This window comes from Pecten maximus, chromosome 7 (genome assembly GCF_902652985.1).
Source record: "Pecten maximus chromosome 7, xPecMax1.1, whole genome shotgun sequence".
NCBI lineage: Eukaryota > Metazoa > Mollusca > Bivalvia > Pectinida > Pectinidae > Pecten > Pecten maximus.
Genome location: NC_047021.1, coordinates 41,578,717 through 41,603,990, shown reverse-complemented (window position 1 = coordinate 41,603,990; position 25,274 = coordinate 41,578,717). Strand labels below are relative to the sequence as shown.

The following is a 25,274-nucleotide window of genomic DNA, read 5'->3' as shown; positions in this document are numbered from 1 at the left end:
TATTTACGTTTTTATGTATCTAGGGTGTGATGCACACACGTGGTTGTACAATACACATAGGCTGGGGATTTTTACCGAGCCACTTGGAGCCGAGCTGTTGACGCGGTAAGGCTGATTACTCAATACGTGCTGTTAAAGGTAGGATATGATTGTTTTGTTTACCAATATATATGTATTTGTTTGACTTGTAATGATTACGTTTGCTTTGAGGGACATTTTGATGCAAATAGCTCTGTTTACATTTTCTCTCGAAAATAACTGCCTTTATATTGTGTATACTTACATGTATAAGGGTTCTCATCTTGCATAGTCTGACACATGTCGTGTGAAGTATTATCTATGAAGGCCGATGTCGACTGGTCACTTTTAAACACTCGTGTATTTTAAGGACGCAGGCCGGTTCGGTCTATGTTACATATTTATGTTCTTTTGTCGATAAATGTGTACCGAGTCACATTTTGTTTTGAGTGGAACATTTGAATGTGTGCTGTGGCCGTGGTAGGCCGCTGGTATCAGTCGTCATAGCTACAGATCAGATCACAACTCGAGACTCTGTGAAAAACGATGGAGGATAATTTTGAGACGGAGATTTATTTCTGTAACGTCTTTATGGATAACTGGTATTAGTCGTCATAAGTACAGGTCAAAACGATAAATGACAATTTGATGGAACCGGAGAGTTATTTATGTAACGTCTTTATGGATGACAGTGTGATAGGCCATGTATAACCTTAGATCTTATTTAACATTCAACTGTAAACCAAAAAAGCCACAAAACCACTAAGTACGCCACGGTCCTTACCCAAGTGTACTTCAGTATGCAATACGGTATTCTTTCCAGCTCACAAATCTTCTATAAAGATGTTTATAATAACATGTACTGTGATATGTTTAGTTGATGTATATGGGATGAAGGAGACATATTCAATTTTGGGATGGACGTATATTTATTGTATGATAGCATGGTAAATAATTCTTCATATAAAGATATTTCAATGCCAGTTTGATGTTCTATTTAACTGCTGTTATTATACTATAAACAGGTATTTAGAAGTAAATACATTGATTGATGCTAAATGTTTAATGTGTAGAAATGGATTTAAATGCAGTTGCCTATGAAATGTAGGCTTCATTATGTTTTTTATTAATGAGACATGAAATCTAAATTGATCTAAATATAGTAAACTTATGATTTGTTCGATACGTTATCATAACTTTATAAATGAGAAATGAAATCTAAATTGATCTTAAAATAGCAACACTATGAATAGTATGTTTACTTTCTTTTGACTTTATTAATTAGACATGCAATAATAATGATCAATGATTAACAAAAATAACGAATATAAAATTATCAAAGTACAATTGATTAAAAGTTTATTATGAGAAATTTAGAGAATAAAATGTATCATATGATAAATCTTCAATAACAGAGAATATCTACATAAAAACGGAATTTTAAATCTACTTAAATATCCATAAATGGAGGACAACATGTAAACAGGAGTAAGTTTCACATTGAAAATATAAAATGAGTAAGAATAAGACCAGGTTTTTCGGAGGGGTAAGTATCTTATAGTTCTTTGATGACACATGTCATTCAAAATCTGGTCTGACGCAAATACTTTCCTAAAATGAGAATGATAGGGTTATTGATTTCCATTAATACTACAGTATATATGAATCCAATAAACTTGATGTGGAATTATACCTGTGCTTTCATACCAGGTTTGCCTAGTTCCCTTGATGTAAACAAAGACTATTCTATCATGCAATACAAGGAATTTTATCACCCTCGATGTGAAAATAGACCAGTCCTATGCTTTCATACAAGTTGTCTTAATCCCCTTGATGTGAAAATAGACTTTCCTTTCCTATCATTTACTACAAGGTTTTCTTATCACCCTTGATGTGAAAATAGACCCGTCCTAATTTGCATACATACATAACAGACCGAAAACCGGGATGGATTTAGAATGTTTCTTTTTTATGCGTTACAGCATTTTAATATTTTAAAGAACATGACATACGGTCTCTGTTCTTACATGGTTAAACTGCAACAGTTCTTAGGTATATGTGTATGGGAGAGATCTTAAGTGCACAGGGTGAGATCATTTAAGAGTGTGACGCTCTATAAAATTGACAGGAAGTTTCTCCATCATGTTGGCTAAAAACCAAGTAATTCGAAACCATGGCGAATATCAATAAGCCGTTTTCGAAGTTTTGTTAGTATCAGATGGCGGTTATTCATTACGATGATAAAAAAAGTTGAAAAAAAACTCAATCTCAAATATTTTTTGAGCTTGCAAGATCATGTGACACACATAATTTCAAATACCGAAACTGTGTATTTAGTTATTCACAAACAGATGTTATTGACAACAGCTGTGTACGGACATCTGAAACAGGAAAACTAGTTAGATACAGGTGTTTGTTTAGCTAAACAGGTGTTGATATCAGAATTCTTGATTTCGAAATTCGAAAAAATAAGCTGTAGTAGATTATAAAATGTTTGCAACGAATCATAAAAGCAACATTTGTTTGACATAATGCACTTCTCTGAAAAAAACAAAAGTTAACAAGCAAAAAATAAAATAAACAAATTGAAACCGTACAGTGGTATGATGGAAGAATGCTTGATTTTTATTACTGCAATTTGTTTATTGTTCAAATTAAAAAAAAATATCTTCTGAACCAATTAAAATTTGGAAATAGAGGGTCTAGGTCAAATCTGCCGTCAAATTTCCTAATGAACATGTAATCTACGCCTGTACACACAATTTAAATATTAGATACACATTTGGCATGCCTTGTCAGTCAGAATCTAGCAGAAGGCGTTTAATTCATATTTAATACATTTATTTAATTTACTGATGTTAACACGAAAATTCAAGTATTTAAGCGTCCGAAACAATATCAACTCTCATTTCACGACTAGAAAACCGCCGGACAGAAAACCGCCGCACAGAACCTTAGATAGCTCTGTATTCAACGATGGGGAAATATCATTGCGGCCAAGTGTAGATGAATCACAGATACTAGGTACTTGAAAATATACTAATGTTACAATCTGATAACAACGAAACAAAGATTTCGTTGACAAAAACGACGACATTGTAAAATTGATTGAAACCAGACTAGTAAGGGAAATAACTGGGATCCTTAAACAGATATATTTATCGTGATTTACAGGAAGCAATTACTATGACCGAGTTGTTAGGGTGACGGCTAGAGAATGATTGCCGCCTAATCGGCATCCCTCTCTACGAGCATGTATAACACGTGCGAGATTACACCTAACGCTAACTATACACATACTTGTTTTTTCTTTGTGAAGCCCAGGATTGCATCAAAACGTATCAAGAAAGGCCATCAATGATTTGCCATGATACAACCTGTTGCAGACTACATATACGGTGCAAATGAAAACATAAGAGGAACAGATCGGATCAATTAACAATACTCAATACAATACAAAACAAAACAATACAAAACGATACAATACAAAACAATACAATACAAAACAATACAATACAATACAAAACAATACAATACAATACAATACAATATAATATTTTCTCGGTAGCTTTCTAAAGATATATCTAACACATGAAATTAACATAGGGTACATCTAACTGTCTGCACTCTGCTAGTTAATTTTGCTTCATCATCGTAGTATAATAGGAAATTTGCCTACATGGTGAAAAGCTGCTGCGTCATCCTACCAAGATATGTACTCCGTCACATTTCTGCTAGATAACAATGTGTAGGAGTGAAAAAAATTACTGACATCTGTTTTAGGTTAATCTAAATAGGATATACAGTGACATTTTACAGGACTATAATCACATCTATGGTGCAATGGAACAGAAATAACTTATTCAATTGTTGATATGTATCACGGCTAACTGAGTCTTGCTATTGACATGCAATCTATGTTTATAAGTGTATAAAGCAAGTAGAAGGGTCATTTGTTTGACCGAATTATACTTTATAAAAGAATAAACACTTATTATCTTTTGTCCTTGAAATGCAATGGCGGCTATGGATGATGTTGATAAAGTAGGTATGTAGGCATGAAGGTAGATATGGACCTTAAAATGAGCGAGTGGAATGTAGATGCATTATATCGGTCATCAGAGATTATTATCGTGGATAATCAAAGGAATAGTTGACAATGATCGGAAGTGGGTGTTATGTGTAGCATTTTTAAAAATCAGGGCCCGTGCTTTCACATACTAGACGTGTATGACAGAAATCAGTGTTTCACTAAAAAGCTTACGTAATCTTTAAGTGTATCAGGTTGTACGTAAAACCTACTCTAGCGTTCTGTTCTCGTTCTCTGTAGGCCGGAGTTAAAACAGCCTGTAAAATGAATGTTTAGTCTCACGCTACTATACAAAAGTATGAATGGGGATTTGTATGATTTCGAAAATCTAGAAGTCAATAGTACGCGTATAACACTTGAAAGTTAAAAGTAATATCTATGCGATTTATAGTTTTCAAAATGAGGTAGAAATTGAGCGAGCAGTAGGCTTATACAGTTTGATTTCTCCACAACAAAGTCTTATCTAATCTACTGTTTACTTGACTTTTTTTTTTATAAAACCATGGATGAAAGTGTTCAGTATCAATACTGAATTCAGTATTTTGGAAACATACCCCCCCCCCCCCCCCCCCCCCCCCCCCCCCATATATATCTATGTTAAATTTTGATAAAGTATTTCAGGAACCGGGTTACTTTAACCCGTGTGTAACTCTGAAAAAATGTTCGATGCTTATGGATATGCCAGGTAGTTCTCCTGTCATACTCCCAGTTTTTCTTTTCGAAAACGTGATATTATACCTTCATTTGACCTTGAGGTATAAAGCGGATGTCGACAGAAGACGCTTACCTTATCGGACAACAGGTCCGTTGTTGCCTTGCTCATATTTCCCCCTCGTTTCGTTGATTTTGAGATAGAACAGAAGTTTCGTTTACATATAAATCTTCTCTGATTTGTTTCCGGAGACGCTTACCCTTCTAAGACTCCTGGTCGTGTTATCGTCTTACCTATTCAAAGATTCTAATGTTAATTAACATTTTGTTGATATGCTCCATTTGCATCATATATCTTTACGTGTTGAGTTTTAAGGGTTGCACATGAATACTAAAACTTTTGGCATGTCATTTCTACTTTGGAAATTTACTTAAATAATAAGAATCAAATATTTCCTTCGCCGCCTCCTGCTCAAGAATTGAAAACATTGAGAACATACTGCAATGATAATGTTAGAGTGTTTTTCTACAGGGTAAACTGACAATTTGACTGTATAAAAACATGTTGTTATACATGTAATTATGAAATTTAGATAATTATCACTAACATAAATTGCTTGTTACTCGAGTCACTTTCCCGTTCACTAAAATATAGATATAAAAGCATTCTTCAATGTGAGATTAGAACACTGGTTTCAGTTTTCCTTGAGAGTAGATAGTAGAGCGGGCAGACTTTCATACCAATTACACGCATGTTGTTGATATCAATTTTCACGAACCGCGAAGTACGTTTTAATCACGTAAGCCATGAAATTAGATAATATGTAAAATTTACCACTTCTGTAGGCCTGGCACTTGACGATGTGTTTTAGGTCAGACCACACAATGTCATATCTCATTTATTACCATTCGACCTCAAGCTGAAAAAGGAGAAGAAACCACAAATATGCACATCTAAATCTACAAAGGGGGTACAAGGTGCTCAATTTTAAGTTTCTAAGTTGTAGGTACAAGATACTAAGCTGTACCAAAAGGTACTACATTTTAGGTACAAGACACTTGGTTGTAGATGCGAGACACAAGATGCTAAGTTTTACCACCATATACTAAGTTGTAGGTACAATACACAAGGTGCTGATTTGTACTACAATATACTAAGTTGTATCACAAGATACTAAGTTGTATACAAGATACTAAGTTATATCACAATATACTTAGTTTTGCTACAAGGTACTAAGGTGTAATAAATGGTACTAAGTTGTACTACAAGGTATCAAGTTGTATTACAATATACTAAATTTTGTTACAAGATACTAAATTATACTACAAAATGCGAAGTTGTACCAAAAAGTACTAATTTGCACTATAAGCACCAAGTGCTTCATGACACTAAGTTGTACTACACGGTACTATGTTGTAGGTACAAAATATTGAGTTGTACCACAAGGTACTAAGTTGTGCTACATGGTACTAAATTGTTGTACAAGATACTACGTTGTTCTACAAGATACTAAGTTGTACCACAAGGTACTAAGTTGTACTACATGGTATTAAGTTGTACTACATGGTATTAAGTTGTACTACATGGTATTAAGTTGTAGGTAAAAGGTACTAAGTTCTACGTCCTAGAACACGTTTTTTTTCTCTTTGTATCGCTGCTCGGCAGTGTGATTTATCTGTATTACTGAATACACACATGTATATATACCTACTGGGGATTTAAGCAGGATCATTTGGAGTCTAGCGCTGATGTAGTGTGACTGACTACTAGATCCGTAATATAGAAGGTAGGATATCATTGCTTTTTTAACAATCCTGTATTTTAGTATATTGCTTTTGTTGGCTTAATAGAACAGCTTGATGTATTTATAGATTGAACTTATTGACGCCGATTTAGAATGGTGACCACTGATATAGTTGACCTAATTAGCGCCGGTTCAGTATATTGATCGTTTATGTTAAACACCCGTCCAGAATACATGTACGTCTTTCAAAAAATTATTAATATCTAAAAAGCAGGAAATTGGTTAAATTATTGGATTGATATACACCTTCTCCTATAATCCTATACCTATATTAGAACTGTTGAGGCCCATTGGAATTTTCCTTTCTCTCCTAGATTTTACTGTTTCGTTTCTACAACGACACAGCTGTATAAGGCAGTTTTATATTCATGATACTATATCTGTTTTTAAGTTCATACTCAAAGATATTATCATTTGGTTTGTTCTTATTTTCAATAAATATATACATGTATGAAGCAAAAATACCAAAATCTAACCGAAAAGTGTGTAAGCGTCGGTTCTTAGCTAATTCTGTTTATTTTTAACACAGGGGCTCGTTTTGAGAATTTGAGTAAAATATGACATCGGTTACCAATCACAACACTATAGATTCAGTTTTCACAATATTTTAAAACTTTATAAAAATCGGGATTATCGATAACCCGATTGAAAAAGTTTCAGAACATACATAAATTCTTAATTCATAGTGTTGTAGCTGTTAACTGATATCATATATTACCCGGGACCGAGCCCCTGTGTTCTCCAAACAATAAAACGTCAAAACCACTTGGACATTTACCAGCTTGCTGGGCATCGAGTGGCGTACGCTGTACAGATCTGCATACCGATTAAAAAAAAAAAAGATTTGACAACATCTCGACATGTGTGTTGAAATAAATTTCGCTTTTGGAAATATGACGATGAAAAAAAGCAGTCTGCTGTACGCATTCAGCACCTGTTGTGAACAAATCAGTGTACATGCGTTATAATCAATTTATCTTCCCGTACTCCCAAACATTCTTCAAATGTAGCAGTCGTCGCATGAACAGGAAGTATCTCGACAAGCTGTCTGCAGTGGTCGACTGTCGTACGATCCTTTGGGTTAAAGGTCATTAGAAGCTCTGATACTGGAGGATACTTTTTCAACAGTAAAAACACAAATATCGTATAATGACTTTGATGCGATAATTTGATGGAGAACTTTTTTTTACAAGAAAGTTAGGTTTTACAAAATTATTGACACTGCAAACTAGCCTCCCTACCTAGAATTTTTTATTTTCATTTTCATTTCAAGCATTTTTTTTATTCATAAAACAGTTATTAGAACTGCGGAGGATGCATATAATCTAATACTCTACTCATGTTTTTGAACATTGCCACCAAATTAGTTAGTTAATTATATTTGTGTAACATTTAATCTAGAATTTAATTTTTAAAAAAATTAATTCAAAAAGCAATCTGACGTGGGTAAATATTAAAAAACCTGACAAAATGATAAAAATATGCAGACAACTTTCGACGTGTAATATTTATGATAAATTTAAATTGATGGAGTTAACTTGGGCTAATTTAGCTTGATCATAAATAAAAATAATATGATATACCGATTTCCCAACTTCCTTCCGGTAACACTTAAAGTCTGATAAGACAAGTATAGCCACTTGACCTCCAGACTTTTAACATAAAACCATATTAGCCATAAACAATATAGGCCCCGAAGGTACGAGCGCGTTCTTTTCCACTCAACAAGCACATAACTTATTTATCAAATGATTGTTTAGAGGAACAGGGACGTATCTCCAACATGGAGTGCTTAGAAGTAAAGGGTCGTATCTCAAATTTATCAATTTTTTGACTTTGATAAATTACAATTTCAAATTTATCAATTTTTAGATTTTAATAAATTACAACTACGAGTGAGATTTTCTTATATAATATGTACTTTATATCAATGGAAATTGTCTAATTCTTTTAAATCACATAGTATTTTAACAGAATTAGACCATTTAACTGATATAATGTACAATTTCTATAAGAAAATCTCACGCGTAGTTGTAATTTATTAAAATCTAAAAATTGATAAATTTGAAATACGGCCCTTTACTTCTTAGCACTTGATTATTGAAGGGGCGGATTGCCTTTACCATTTGACAAATTGTTTGTCATTACAGACAAATATATTGTCGAATTTTCAAGGTAAACATTGTTGGAGATACGTCCTTGTTCCTCTAAACAATCGAACTATAGTATGAACTTCCCAAATAAAATAAACATTTCGTAATTAAAACTTGATGACTTGTGTGTAGAATTTCGCTGATGGAAAAAGGATGCAGTGGATCTAACTTAAAGGTAACCATGCTTGACTCCAAATGCCCAGGTGTGTTTGATAAGTCATCTTTAAAGTTCACTGAAATGTGTGAATTAAAGAGAAATATATTTAAATATATAAAGTATTTGAATGGAAAAGATCGTTTAAAGAAAGTAATCCGTAATGACGAATATATTTCAGATAAAAAGGGTATTTTCAATTGTATCAACAGTTTATGAATTACTCTATGGTTGTGCTGAAATCACATCGTTTTAACTTGCACTGTTACTGATGAAGCCTTCTATTAGACTATTTGTTATTCATCTGAGCGCCATCTTATGATTAATTAACAACATTCTTCGGCAAACTAGTTATCGACCGAAGTGAGCATTGGCACCCACACATACACCCACCTCAATCAACCCCCAACACCGTCACACACAAGCAACAACAGTATTGTTTGTAGTTTTTCTGCTTATGATATGTAACTGCTTCGCGTTCTTTGTATGTGGTCGTTTGTAATTTACCTGTGTTTTGATAAAGAAGCAGATTGCCTTGTTAATTTGACAATATATTTGTCTGTAATGAGAAGCAATTTGTCAAATGTAAAAGCCAATCCGCCTCTTCATCAAGTTACAAATGCAGTAAAATTAGGACAGGGAATTAAAATGTTTAATACATTCTATAGATCTATATACAATAGATATAACTTAATTATATGAATTATGATTCTTACAAAAAATAGAAAATGCCTGGTCTGGTATGGTTGTCATTTGTTTGGTCCCAAGGTCGGTCTGGTGTTGCTTTAAATCAATATCAACATATTTAATTGTTTAGACAAGGTTGACAATTGCATTGGGCACACGAGTTTAACAACTTATGAAAGCCCTCTCCACAAATATATATATATATAACAAAGATTGTGATAGCGACACAGTATACTTATAATGATTATAAAGAAAGAAAAGCAAAGAAGAATGGCAGGAAGAAAGACAGATAGAGATCTAAGTGTAAGATCAATATTGCTACATCAGTATATACTACAAAATAGGGTTCATAAACGATGTACACAATGTGTATCTTAAAATATAATTAATAATATCAATATCGGCCAAAGTAGCCAGTCACTCCACTATTCCTTGATACCCCGTTTTGCACACGTCTTTATGATGTGTAGGTTAAATATAGATTTGGAAATTCCCCTTTTTTGTCCGATTTACTGGGTCATATAAATTAACTTGCTATGACGAGTGTAGCCATTTGATCGATAGCGTTTGCTCAAATACCAGTAGTTTGTGCACCATAAACAAACACTTGTGAAATACACACATAATATGTGGCTAAGGAAAGGTGAGTTGAGTGTTAATAATCTAGGTAAATAGATAGGTTTACCAAAACATAATCATTTAAATTAAAAAGCATGTATGTCTGTTAATCACATGAAAGTAAGACACAATAGTTATATATTTTGTATTTTAAGACAAACATTTACTAAAATGAACATATGAAGGTATAGTCTGTTTTCCTTATGTAAGGATAAGTTGATTTTATGTGTATTTTTGTATGTGTGCGCTATGATAAAGGAATATTTTGCGCCTCAAGCACTTGATTACAGGTACAAATAATATTCTTCCTTCAGTACCAACAAATAAAATTCCTCTAATTTTTTCACTACAAAAATAGTCACTAAACTCAACTAAAAATAATTAAAAAAAATAATAAAAAAAAAAAAAAAAAAAAAAATTTAAGAAACAATTCACTCAGAGAGCATAACTGATTTAGTTGATAGAATTATTTTGGCATTCGTCGCTTTGAGATTTATTTGGTCTTTTTTTCCCCCCAAATTATTTCGTATTTTGTCCGTTTAATAACTGTATCAATTTAAACACTTATGCATACGAATAACAATGACATTTTATCTTCGATATAATTAATGATACACACAATATTATACAAGTTTCGCTGAATATTTTTATAATGACCCTTTTCTACATTTAAATTGAGATAAGAGCCGAGTTTTATTAATATCTATGTTTACGCTTACCCATATAATTTTCTCAAATAATCATGCATGCTTAGTTCATTGTTAAGACAAGTATAAAAAATTCGTTTTGGCGATGTTCCAAATTGCTCTATACAATCTTGTCTGTAAATATCATCAATGTTTCCTCTTTGCTAGCTATAACCTAGACCTATTCTATAAAATTCATTCCGGATATTTAACAACCATTTATCGCTATGATCTAACATGTCTTTATACACATGTCTTTAAAAAATATATCAGTGGTTATTATCTTTATCAAGACTTGAAAATTCTTTATACCCGTAACAATTCAATGAATATGTAGCAAGCTTTAGATAAACCATACCATTACAGGTATTTTTAAGTACACTGTGTAAGTGTTTACAAAACGTTGTATGTCTTTTTCAACACCAGGCGCTTTATGAAAGCCCCATATTTTTGAACCATAACTTACAATACTGTTTACATAATGTAGCAAAACTGAGAGTTGGGTATCACATTTATAACTGAAAATAAAGCTTTTCTCCTTGATCGGCTTCATTTTGTTACGTTTTCCGTAAATTTCCTTTGTATTTTAGCAACATACCCAGATAATTGAAAACGTAATGTTGGGTTTCAATATTTAAATAATTTGATTAAAATTTTATAAAATTGAATTGAACTACGATTTCCAAATCTAAACCTGTATAAATCGCGTATACATTTTTTGCTTACATTGACAAAACATTTAATTTTTCTTTTAACCTTTGTAAACTATTCATACATACATTTTTATACATTTTTATGAAATACTGTTTTATTAAACATATTTTAACCTATACCAACCTTGATTTTTGATTATTGAAATTTGATAAAGACATTTTTGGAATAGATATACTTTATATAGTTTGAAATCATGGTTTTATCTCTTTTTATATATATTATGATAAATACATTTTCTATAAAAATAATTCAATTTAACTCATTTAAACCATGTATGTATTAACTATTATATATTATTTGGTAAATTTATTTTCATTTAGCAAGAATCTTATTTTTACCAATTTATACCATATAATACTTAATTTTATAAGGAATTAGAGAAATATATTATTATTTCAAAATCGTTTATTTCTTACATACTTCAACCAGGTATGTATTCTTTCATATAACTTTTATCAATATATGTTTTATTACAAATTGTTAAATTGTTAAGTATAAATGTCTATATAGAATTTTCACAAATATATTTCTATTTCAAAATTATTTACTTTTTACCTATTTAAACCATGAACATATTGATTTTTTTTATAGAATTAGATAAATATATTTTCAATAACAAAAGAATTTAAATTTTACCTATTTTAACCATGTCAATTAATTCTTATGTAGAAATGTATTTTTATTCCAAAACAATTTTCATTTTTACCAATGTAATCTATGTATGTTTTAGTTTTTGCATAAAACAAGATAGATATATATTTTTATTTCAAAATGATTTTTTAGCTATATAATCCATGTAGTCTATGATTTCTGAATGATTTAATTTATATCCCTTTAAACCATTTATTCATATCGTTTTACATAAAATTTGATATTTTAAATGTTTTACCTACATATGTATATGAAAACTAGAAGGTGTCTGTGTACAAATCTGTTGAAACCGCTATCTGTTTGGTGGTAATCGATTTTTCATATATATTTTGTGTGTATATAGATTTATTTACATAAATATACATTTTTACAAATATGATTTACGTTTTTCTATGCAAGACTCCATAACAGCTCACATTAATTGCCCAATCTTTTATATTCTGTGATATGTTCAAAGCTATAAATGACAAAATTGTTCTTATTATTTATAATTAATATTCTAAATATGTGCGTGATACATTTCGCTATAACATTTATCTTCTTTCGAATCACAGGTCTACACTTCAATTTATACAATTGGTAAAATAGGCACATGGAATTTTATGCTCAACACGAATACAAAAATGTTGATGAAATTTATAGGCATCATTCATTTTAGTCAAACACAATGATAATATGATTATATATGTTTATTCAATGTATATTTTTTCTTCTGTTATAAATAACATTACAAGCCTATCTATATCAATGAATGCCATCGTTGTTGATAGTAATTGACTTCATAATGCAGTCGAATTCGAACTCTTGAACTCTTATAACTCGACGACAGAGCCTAACCTGAAGTAAAAATTTAGTACCAACATTTATCTAGATAAAATATACTCAGTTCCTCGACTACTAGGGGTATTTCGAAGTGCATCAGAATTCATAGTTATTGCCAAAAGTATCAACGGATTTCTATTAAAATGATTTATAACGTAAATACTACCAAAAATATATACCAATAATATATTTCAAAATCCAGAAAGCATATAAATACAAATATACAAAGATATTACAAATAGAATCACTCTACTGGTCGCTTATTTTACATATTCTAACCAACCTTTAAAATGGTTGATTAAATCAAAGTTATCTTTTTAAAAATCTATTATTGAGGGGGTAATTGTAGGTCACTAATCGTTGAATTGTTGTCAGTGTTTTCTCAATACATAATGCCAAAACCAGTTATTGAGATATTTAACTCCATTTTGTAACAGAATAAATATATGTTACGCGACTCTTTCTTACAATGAAGCAAAAATTGGAAAGGGTTCAACTCTATGTTGTTTCAAATTTACAAATAACAAAAAAAAATATTTTACCCACAGTTAGTGTACCAATCGGAATGTATTTGTGTAATGCTTATCCGTAAAATAACTAGTCTAAAGAGACGTACATTTTTTGTCCAGAAAGACAATATACGGACATAGCGATACATCAAAACATAAGAAAGGAAAGCAACTGAAAAAGAATTGTTTACTTTAACATTGAATTTTATTATCAACATGAATCTTTATGTTGTTTTTTCATGTGACCAGGCAAGGAAGAAGTGATAACTAGAAAAGGAGGAACGGGTGAGTATACTTTTCGTTTTGTCGTTTATCATATAAAAAGAACAGTAAAAAAACACGAGGGTGAAAATAAAATATATTTGTCTGTGTAGTAACAGGGATAATTATGGAATCAAGGAGTATGAAAAGGAAACAGAAATACTTAATGAGAGTAGAGTACACAAGTTTGTTATATATTACCATAGATTCGCCAGTGTCGGATGTCCATTCACAGCGCCGTGTTTATGGAGTGGCGGCGTAACTGGATGACTTGAATCTATAATTAGAAGTATTTTTTCCGTTGACCGAATTACAGAATGATAGATAGGGATCTTTAGGAAGCGCGAGGTTTTATTTGAGTGGCTTGTTTAAACGATTAGAAACACAAGCACTGGTATAATTTCAGCATAGTTTTTTTTTATTGCATGGGTTTTGATATTAGAAAAGAAGCAGGCACTTATGGACCTGACACTTATAACAGCTTTAGCTTGATGTTAAATTTGGTCGGGTTTGGTCAAATGTTTATAAGTATACAAAAAAAACCCATATAAACAATAGTCATATTGTGTATGTGCGTATAAAATGTTATGAGTTGACATGCTATCCAATTTAATTGACAGCGATGACCGTTTATATAGGCGTACTCTGAATACCTCGGCGGTAATTACGCTGTTGTGTCAGTCGTTTAAAGATTAAATAGGCAGTGGTGACTGTTTCATTTCTACACCAGTAAAAACACCAGCCGAGTACTCATGTGTCAGAGATATGTTCCGCTTGAGCGAGCGGGTAGATGAGTTGTTGATTATAGTGTGTATTATTGTCGGTGACCGCCTTGGGGAATTAGCTGATGTAAGTAAAACAGTACTTTTTATCACCGAGAGTTGTTGTTATATAAAAATCGATAGGTTTGTAGTTCCGATACCTTCAGTATTACAAACGCAAATTAACTGTTGAAAAAATGTTGACATTTACCATCAATCTTTGTTAAACGATATTTAGAGTTCTTCCATCAGGAACCTAATTTTCACTTTGTATTATCCGAGTTTTTCGAGTATTCCGAATTCGAGTTTTCAGAGTTTTTTTTTTCTAGGATAAAAAAATGATTCGGTCGGGACCGACAAACACTTTGAGTTAAGCGTGGTTATCGACTTTTACCGAGTTCATTTTAACGAGGTTCAACTGTATGCCATATATATGGGCGGGGAAGATTGTAAATGGAAAATATGATTATGAAATGTACAATACAACCCAACAAAAAATCTGAATTTTACAACAGTATCAAAATACCGGAGAGTACCGTCTCTGGATTATCTATTTAAGGGCCAATGACATTAAATAGTTATTAGCAGCGGTTGTATGATCACACATCAGTAATATTGTACTATAACAAAACACTGACACAAAATTAAAGGTCCCGTTTTGTTTTGTGGCTATATATACCCGATTACCACCAAGAAGTCATCTGTCTATATTGCTGAGGTTAACATTTATACTTAAAAAATAATCGCATGAAGCTAATATATTTTAGCATGCTAGCTGCTCGCCTACCAAACGGGCAGGTGAGCTTATACCGTAATGCCGCGTCCGTCGTACGTCCGTTTTCTGTCACCCGCATGTTACCTGCCTGGCTTCAACGTCAACACAATAAAAAATGTCCTAGAATAAAGAATTTTGTCTGGAAGGTTCCTGGTATACATAACTACAATATGTGCGAAAAGAAATGACCTCAAAGTCATAGGGATAAAATTCGATGAAACACTTACATACTTCTTAATATCCAAACATTCTAAAATCAAAATATACAACTGGTAAGTGCAAGTACCTTTGATGAAGCGAAAAACTGTTCGCCGGAGGTAATAACATTGATCCATATTCTAGGTCGCATGGATCAAATTTGTTTAAACACTTACATACATTTTGATCAAAAGGCCTACAATTTGTTTTGAAGCCAACACATTTTTATTCTTCTTGCTCACCAAAAGACGTAATTCATAATTTTTAATCAGCAATTGCTTCCTGGGACGCAGTTTGGAATATTTGGTGAACAGAAATTACCTTGACCCATTATTGTGGACAAAAATCAACTTTGCTTACACTTTTTTGGTTAACTAAAAAGACATTGAACCATTGAGGCTTTGAAAACAAGGTGAACGATACAGACTCATTAAGCCTATTATACATGTGCCACCATCTCATTTTCACCAGATGACTTTGACCTTTGGACCAATTAACCTTGACCTATGGCTCAATGACCTTGATTTTCGGTCAATGGATTTCTTGTTTAATTCCAACCAAGTTTGCTCTGTAACGTCACAATAAAACGATAAGTTTAACCTACTGAACTTGGCCTTTGGTCAGTTGACTTGCTGTTGTCTTTGCTTTATAATCCCAAAATGTTCTGCAATGGAAAGATGTTTTGAGGTATCTTTAAGGTTCTGTTTTAGCTGAGATATATCTCTTTTCATGTTAAATGCAACAGTGGTGATGTATTCGTTAAAATTATGGTCCAAAACCACCCTCAACTATAAAAGTCTAAATTAAACTGTTTATAAATGAAATTGATTACAAATATCCATATTGCAGATGTAAATAAGCATATATTTGATTTTGTAGGAACAATGGACCCAAAACAATCAACATGGGAAGTAGTAAAAAAAGGTTAGTATTATAACACTAAAAACTATCAAATCTATAAAATCATAAGCATCATGATCTTGTATATGCGTTTATATGTAAATACGTTAAGGCATTGTCATGATGTCTTTATATAATATGAAGACATAAATAAATATTTTCTAAAGAGTTTTATGAACAAAATATGTCTAAATTAATTCACATCTTCCAGAGGGAAAATTAAAAAGGAACCAAACAGTGCGGATGACGATTGCTGGAGGCAGCATACAGTACGCCCGGAAAAGTACAAATGGACCACCGAAACATTTGGATGTTACCACTGTTAAAGGAAAGAAAAATGCTACTCCCAGCATTAAGTGGAAAGACGAGAAACTTCAATTTTCTATTAACAAGAAGAAGGTAGGAAACATTTTTCTTATTTTTGTAAAACTAAACTCAATGATACTACGTCTTTGACAAAAGATAAATTGTGATCGAATGAAAACAATAATAGGTCATTGCACATTTTATACAATACTAAAAGTTATATACTGTATATTATAATCACTCCGTACCTTTATACTTCATTTTATTTATACCAAATTAGGGAATAAAAAAGAAATGCATCCAGAAAATCTTTCGTCCTTCGCCTCTATATATTGTATATACCTTCTGGTCAATTTTTCATTTGTTAGTGTTGATAAGACATATTTCTATGCCTTGGTTTCTATACTAGAACATAAAGTCAAATTTTTATATCGAATTAATTTGTCTGCAATATTCCTTCACAGCCTTTTTTCGATGGTAGGGTTAAATAATGTAGTGTTAACTACAATATTCATTGTAGTATTTAATATATATTTTATGTTCTATATTTAACAATTATACAGTTTCGGGCAAATGGAGAAGACCAATTCAAAGAGATTAAGGACGCTTTAGGTATGTATGATTCACGCAATTTGTCTATGGAAATATGTTTTTGATGATCCAGAGATTTAATTGAGATGAAATTATTGGGTTTTATTATCAATATTTAAAATATCCTAAGACTGTCATTGATTCTGAAACACGGTAGTTGATTTCATAGCCGTAGTATTGTAATGAAGAATAATGTTTCTATTACAGTGAAGTTGATAAAGACTCTTGAGGAATCGGGTGTTGAACTTGACCATCCACCGATAGAAGAGGTCAGTCAACGATACGACGATCAGGAAGGGGTTAAAAAAGAACAAAGAGATGAAGCTCAGCTGAATGGCACAGAAGAAAAGACAGGAGGAAAATACGAAGCTTTGCAGGAGACTGAAGAGGAATTTCAAAGGGAATCTAAACATCTCAAACCTCTGGTAAATCATGCATATTTAAATTGTTTGAGTGATAAGTTTGTATGATTGTTTATTAATGCGATTTGTTTTAACATACATGTTATATTTTTCTTCGTTAAGATATTAACGCAAAGTGATCTTTTTCTTAATGACTGCAATGTGATATTTTTAGGTCATTCCAAAATGTGAAGATGTCAGGAAAAGTGATGGGAACAAAAGTGAGTAGGTTATAACTGAAAATGTGCACGATTAGTTGGTCTGAAAATATACCTACTGGTTGCATTGTTAGATAATTCATGTATGTAATGTATTTTGTAGATGCGTTCATAAAAGATTAAAGTATGAATAATCGAATTGTGTTAATAACCGGATTGATTTCATAACCGTATTGTGATAATAACCGAGTTATGGTAATCATCTGATTGCTTTAATAACCGGATTGTGATAATAACAGAATTATGTTAATAATCGGATTGGTTTATTAACTGGATTGTGATAATAAACGAATTGTGTTTATAACCGGATTGTGTTTACAGAGTCATTTGCTCCACTTGATATAGCTACTCAAGGGGAGATTCAACCTGTGGAACAACATCACGTATGGGAAGTTAAACAGCAACAGAAAGGTACACATATTATTGTATTTAATAACCATTTCGAAGTTATCAATCAATGCAATTTCCATATGTGTGTTTTTCCTCACTAGTTTTTATTAAATCATATTGTTTACGTGTTCCAACCTTGATATCGTTTTCGTATCATTGCGAACAAAGAAATATATTTAATGTCTGTATATATTTGTATCAGTGAATTGTGGGTAGATTAGTCTTATGACACGTGTACATATGAAAATGTAAATGAAAAACAACAATTCGCTTTTTCTGTATTTAAGGGTTTTGGCGGCGATCCAAGATGATCGAAAAGAAAAGAACTTTGGCTCTGGAGTTTAACAAGATAATAATTCACAAAGGAAAAAAATTGAAGATGGAGATAGATCTAATGTCGCCTGTCTGTCCAGATTTTGATGACAAAGACTGCACGATCACTGTCATCATTGATAAAGAATCATGGCGGGTAATGCACATATATTAACATGTATAAGATAATGCGTGAAAACGATAAATATTCTGGTTTTCATTTTGAATACGTGGCTGTCAGGATTGACACGTATCTACTTTACTTTGATACTTGTGTTACAGTTCAGCATGGACAAAGTTCAGTACCAAGAGATTAAGACCGCTGTAGGTAAGGCAGACTTTTAATGCTGATGTTGTTTATAAGTCAAGCCTGTTTTGAAAATTGAAAAAAAGTTTTTATAAGGACGCATGTACCTTTTGAAATGTTTACGTTATATCATTATACTTGCGATATTGGTTTGTTTTGTTTGCCTTAGCTACCAATTCGGTATTACTTTTATTCCCTTCACAGAAATGATACTGCGACATCATCATACCACGGCAGCTGATGCTGAGGTGAGTTTAAAAAAAACAAAACAAAAAAAACCTCAATTACTGTTCTTGCTATAAAACTAAACATTAGTTAAAATCAAGGAAGCAAATATATATATCTATATTTGTAAACGAATATTTGTATAAACGAACTTATTTTAGTCAGTAATATGGGATTTGCAACCCAACATTGTCACTTCTACCCGCTGTTTGGGCCGAGATTGGCGACACGAAATGTACATGCCGCGTAGAAAAACAAAAACAATAACATTCACTACATAGCACAATATATATATATATTTATGTATATATGTAAGACAAAAATACATAAACAAGTTGTGTAAACATCAAAATTAAATGTTCACGTTGGCAGTTTTTCGGTTTCGGCAAAAATCGGTTTACAGCCTATTAACACTGGTATGGTATTTGAGTGGTTTGTCTATACATGTCTATTAGTAGTGGTATTTTCAAAAATCGTTTTATTCCTATTGCATCTATCACTTATTCTTAAGAAGCAATAACATATTTGAGGCTTAGATATTCAATATTAAACCTATCTGTTGATAGATTTATACCCAAACGGCTTCTTGTGTCCAATCTGGAAACGAGCTTCAATGCGTCACTGGGGAAAAAAGTAAGTCCACTCAGTCTTTGTCTTAGCATATTTTATCTTCATTAATTTCGTTTACATATTATTATGTTTTAGCTATCCTTACTTCATAATAATTTCTAAAAATGTTGACCAATATCATCCAATAACATTTTTATTACTCTGATAGATGGATTACTTAATTAACAAATACATACCTTACTTCATTTCTTGTTTTCCCTTGCACTACAGGAAACCAGCTTGCTCAAACAACACCAACAGTAAATGATAAGAGAGAAATGACCATCTTTCTGCTTGACGACAACATAAAAGGCTTGGAGAACTTCACGTTTGACTTCTTATGTTCATCCGATAAAGATGTAAAAAGTCTCGAGTTGTTTAAGACCAGTATTCACACGGAGGAGCATTACGATCACCAAGGAAAGCAATCTCTGTGTGCAGATGATGTCGGTGAAGCCAGTGATATTGTCAGGAAGGTTTATCAGGATGATGCTGAACAGATGGACCATAGGCACGAGATAATAGCTACAAGACCTGTGGGCGATGTTGCAGAGATATGTTGCAAAGCTGTGTCGCCTGAAGGTATGTTGGAATCTGTCACCAAAGGTACTGGGCATTTAGATACTGCTGATAAACACAAGGATACCAGGACGAAATCACCAATCAAGTCCTCCTTGGACTCCAAAGATGATGTCTCGAAGACTATGTACAATGCTGTTGAAGAGCTAGATACAGTTGATGAACATTCAAATATCATGACGCAAACCACATTCATGCCGTCAGATTCCAAAGAAAAATTTTCAGATATGACGGCAAAAAAAGAAGTTGATATCCCCAAAGACGTCTTTCCTGTTGCCAACGGAAATGCGACGGTAGCTACATCTGTTTCCAAGATGGGGAACAAAGTACAAACCGATAGAGGAACTGCCAAAGCCAAACGACCAAGTCTTAAAGGTGTGGTGCAGGAATACGGTAGGAAAGGTTTGAAAAAGTTGAAGTCCATAATGTGGAAAAGGTTAAAAAAGGAGAGATATAATCCAGATTCAAAGACCTCACATATACCATTACAAATTGATCAATTGGAAGAAGCAAAATTAGTTGGTTCTGATGAAGACAAAAGAACTTCGAAAATGGATTCGGTCGCACCAACAGCTGAAAAATACTTGCTTAACGAAGAAATTCCTGCACGGGATGGGAGAAATCAAGCAGGTGAGGTATTAAACCGAACAAATGGAAACAGTCTTGCGGCCGAATCAAGCTCTTCTGAAGACGAGAAAATGCGAAAACAAAAACAACTTCCGAAAGGTAAGAAGAAAAAAGTCTTTTCTCTCAGGAAAGCATTCAAGTCTGGCTTACACTATGGTAAAAACTTGGGCTGTGTATTGGTAGGAATATTTTGGGAGGCTACAGGGAAAGTTGTTCAAAAACTGCTCGAATCATTTAAAAAGGAACCTGACTCAAAACATGATGATGAAAGGACACTTAGAAACCAAGAGGTTGAGAAAGATGTAAGGTCAGCAGCACAGAGGGACAAAAGACCGACAGAGGTTGCCCAACAATCGCCACAGATCGCTGGAATTGTCCACACATCCACAGCGCTAACCAAAATTCTCTTTGTAAGTATAAATTATTCGTCTAATTTGATTTAAGAATTTCTTTTTGAGAGACCAAGACACATTCCCTAAAACATAATTGAATATTGTTATAATAATTTCGGGGTATAACTTGATTAATCATCTAATGTATACTCTTTTCTTTTACGTTTTATAAGGCTACAACATTTTCCAGTCTGTTCACAACCGTATGTGGGGACAACAGCAAAATTGACATGGGCTATATGAATGACAGCTTAGGAATATCCATGGATGTAGCTATCGCGATTGGAATAACAGCAATGGGAGCAACTGCAATAGTGGTTTGGTTGAGAAGGCGTGGCGTTCGTCCAATTGTGCCACGTGAGTTTACATAGAAACGACGTATCATATTAATTTGAATCTTTAAATGATACCTCTATAACGTTATTCATATTAAAAAAAAAGTCGGTGTCATTTAATCTACACAATTGATTTATTTGGCTAGGCGCAGACAGGCCTCAGTTAAACTACAGGAGAAACGGACCTGGGCAAGGTACGTGTGAATAACCATTTCTTTATTATCTTTTATAATTATTGTTTGTTAACGTTTAGGCTCACGAAATAGAATGTGTCACTTTTACTGATGTTTGTTTTCATACAAACAACAATCGTAAAGTTTAAGACCTGGTATTGATGACTCTTAAATTGACTGCTCTTTTTTTTCATTTTTTCTTCTTCTAAATCCCCAAAAGAAAGTCGTCATGTTTGTTATGTAGAAAAACCAAAAAACTTTCAAATATTACCCCAAATGACAAAACCTATTATCATAAATTGATATAAATAATCTAAACTGTACATTTTCGTCAAATTATGCATCTCATGACGACAGCGATTGGTAATACTTTTTCAGATGCGTTCTACAACACAAAAAATATGTTATAGCTCTATAAAAACGATATTACTAGCACCAGAATGTCGGTTTGACATTATAGTGTATAAACATGTGAACTATCTCAATGTTATTGGAGTCAGAGTTCTCCGCGTGTCTTTTAAACTTACAACTGAATTATGTTACATTTCACAAAGTCCTCAGATTTAACATGGTGGAAATGTTTGACCGAAGTGATAATTTCTCTCTGTGATTAAAATATAGAATAATTTGTTTGTATGTTTTACAGGCCAGCCCAATCATATTCATATTGGAGCGACGATAAGAGTGGAACGTGAGTAATCAAAAGCCTGTATGAACTTTAGCTATAAACGCAACAGTTCACGATGCTATGCTTCCGCGGAAGAAACTTTAATTGCAAAACATTTAACACCTTCTCTTTTAAAAAACAAAAATGTCATAAACTTTACAGTGCATGACCTTGGTTTTTTTTTGTTTTTGTTTTTTACATTTTTACGCTTTTTGCTCACTTTTGTTTATTGTTCAGAAATAAAAACATGTCTTTTTCCCTTAAATTGTCTAACTTGCCATTTCTTTACTATGAATGGTCAAGAACGCAGCCGCTTAAGTAATTCAATGAAAAGAGTTGGATTATTATACTCACCTACAAAAATACACATTCTTAGCTTAGTGAAAGCTCATCGACTCTGAATGATCACGTGATATTATGTCATTATACTACTGAAGTGATATCTATGTAAATGAGTGACGATTCTCAGATTAGGGAGTTGAAAACATAAGCGCCGATGTAATTAATGAGTATTTAACATTCCTTTAATGGACAACCTTACATAAAGTATTCCATCAGCAAACTTGTGCGTGGTGAAAAAAACCCATAATCTCAAGGGTCTTCTGGATGCCCTGAACATTTTATTATGAATGTATGAAGGAATGTGTAAGTGGATTCTTATTGAATATTTTATTAAATTCCAATCATCATTTATAAGCCTGACCGAAAGATAATGTGCTTTCATTTCCCCAGACTAATGCCACTTTTATGAGATTTTGTACTATCATTGTTTCCATTCTTTCTCTCTTTTATACCTTCCATTTAAGTATTGGAAGGGCGAATGTTGTTTCCCCCCGCTTTACTCTTGTACATGTATATACAGCTTTCGAAACAATTATACTTTACGATCAAAACAAGGAACATATCATTTTTCTATCACATCTAACCTGAAGTTTTTCTTGAAGACCTTTATAGGGTTAGCCTACTGTCGGATTCATTTGACAATGATGTATTTGCATGCCTATATATTTAAATGTATTATATGTGTAATGTAAATGAAATATTTTGAAATTGAATTTGAACAATGTCTAAATGGGTGTGTTAATGTGGAAGACGTGTTTTCATTATCGTGTTTCTTTCATTTTTCAACCGTAAATAATTATAATTTTGAAACAATTTTTCAGCTTTATCCTTATGATATGGTGAATTGATTTTTGTCTCATTGAAAAGATAAAGGAATACATTTCCTATAATTGTTTTGCTATTGTTGGATAAAACGACGGTATAAGTATTATTGTTATAGTTATCTATCTTATGTTTACTACATTCATTAGCTCCAAACGACCGATTTGCCCTGGCTGTACAGGAGGTTCAGTTACCGACGGGTGCCAACCAGATGATGGTCGTTTCTGGAAAATAAATGAAGAAATGTCTGACAATTTACATTTGACAAGAGGTAAGAAAGTACATTAGCGTATGTTTCTATGTTTGGGATAAAACATTTGCTTTCTGGGTTAGAGCCTTAAAATGCTTCAATTATATCATTCCATGTTAAACATATACTTTACAAAAATATCCCAATGTACCTAAATTGTGTCCCTCTGTTGGCTTACTTGAAAAGCTTATCAGAACAGGTAACAGAGATCTTTCAAAGTCCTTAAATTGCACCTCTATGTATATTGAAGATGTGTTATCTTCAAATAGCAATAGGATCGAAATACCCTGTAAAACATAAAATCAATGACTCTACTGACTTCAACATCAGGCATTGACCTCGGGCCTTAGTTACCAGCAGGGACAGCTAACAACTAAGCTGTATACTCTGCGTGATGATTTCATTTTTCCCAATTGTTAATTTTCCAATTCTTGTCTCAATTCATTCGATATTTTAATAATGTCTTGTTACCATTTTTCACGATTTCCGTGACAGATGACGAAGAAATTAACAACACTAGGTTTAGAACGATTCAGAATTGTGAAGACCACAGGAATGATTGTTGGTCGACATCGTGATCCGATTTTGAAATAGTATTTTCCATTACACGATAAAAATGCAGACATGTTTTATGATTCCACGCCTGTTCCGTTGTCACCAATATAACTCTCAACTGAGGTTGTGATTTAAGCCAAATTTGACCTAGATTTGTATGAAGCAGAACATGCTTACTCTTCCGAAACACCTGGTCTTATTTCCCCTGTACTTTTTCAAGAGTCTTCATACAGATGTATATTGTTGTTTATATTTAGCCCTAGTTTGATCTGTTTTGGGTTTTAATTATGCTTTCGTTAGTAATGTCATTAATATATATTTTTTTTACATTTTTGTTTTACAGAATATGAACTGATTATGAGAAGTAGGACACCACGAAGAATCGACTTTTACTGGTAAAATACTAACAACATTATATTGTTTGGTGTCATGTGTATCCTTTTGATGGACAAATGTGTCTTTAAAGCACTACGAAAGTATTTTTTTAATTTAAGCAATTGCTTCTGATAACTTACTTTATCGTCCTTCCAATTTTTTTGTTGGTTCGATGAGTTTCTATTAATGGTGTGTGTAATAGTCAAAAGAAGAAGAGGTAGGGCTTATGAGCCGAAAAAGTGTTTTTATTTATGTTTCAGGTATTGGTTTAACTATTGGCGGTAGTTTGAATAGAAAGTATCAAATATTGATGGTACTAGTAATAAATCAATAATCAAAAATAAA

General features: G+C 32.6%; 1 protein-coding gene across 1 annotated transcript; it reads left to right on the top strand.

The window, feature by feature from the left end:
• Positions 1-26: 26 nt before the first annotated feature.
• LOC117330867 lies at positions 27-24,967 on the top strand. Its single transcript, XM_033889407.1, has 18 exons — positions 27-138; positions 13,808-13,843; positions 16,433-16,477; positions 16,665-16,852; positions 17,323-17,371; positions 17,558-17,775; positions 17,927-17,972; positions 18,291-18,380; positions 18,647-18,828; positions 18,954-18,999; positions 19,183-19,226; positions 19,770-19,836; positions 20,044-21,428; positions 21,584-21,767; positions 21,892-21,939; positions 22,565-22,609; positions 23,899-24,020; positions 24,898-24,967. The coding sequence occupies exons 3-17, from the start codon at positions 16,438-16,440 to the stop codon at positions 23,982-23,984; spliced, it is 2,718 nt and encodes a 905-aa protein (XP_033745298.1). The 5' UTR covers positions 27-138; positions 13,808-13,843; positions 16,433-16,437; the 3' UTR covers positions 23,985-24,020; positions 24,898-24,967.
• Positions 24,968-25,274: the final 307 nt, after the last annotated feature.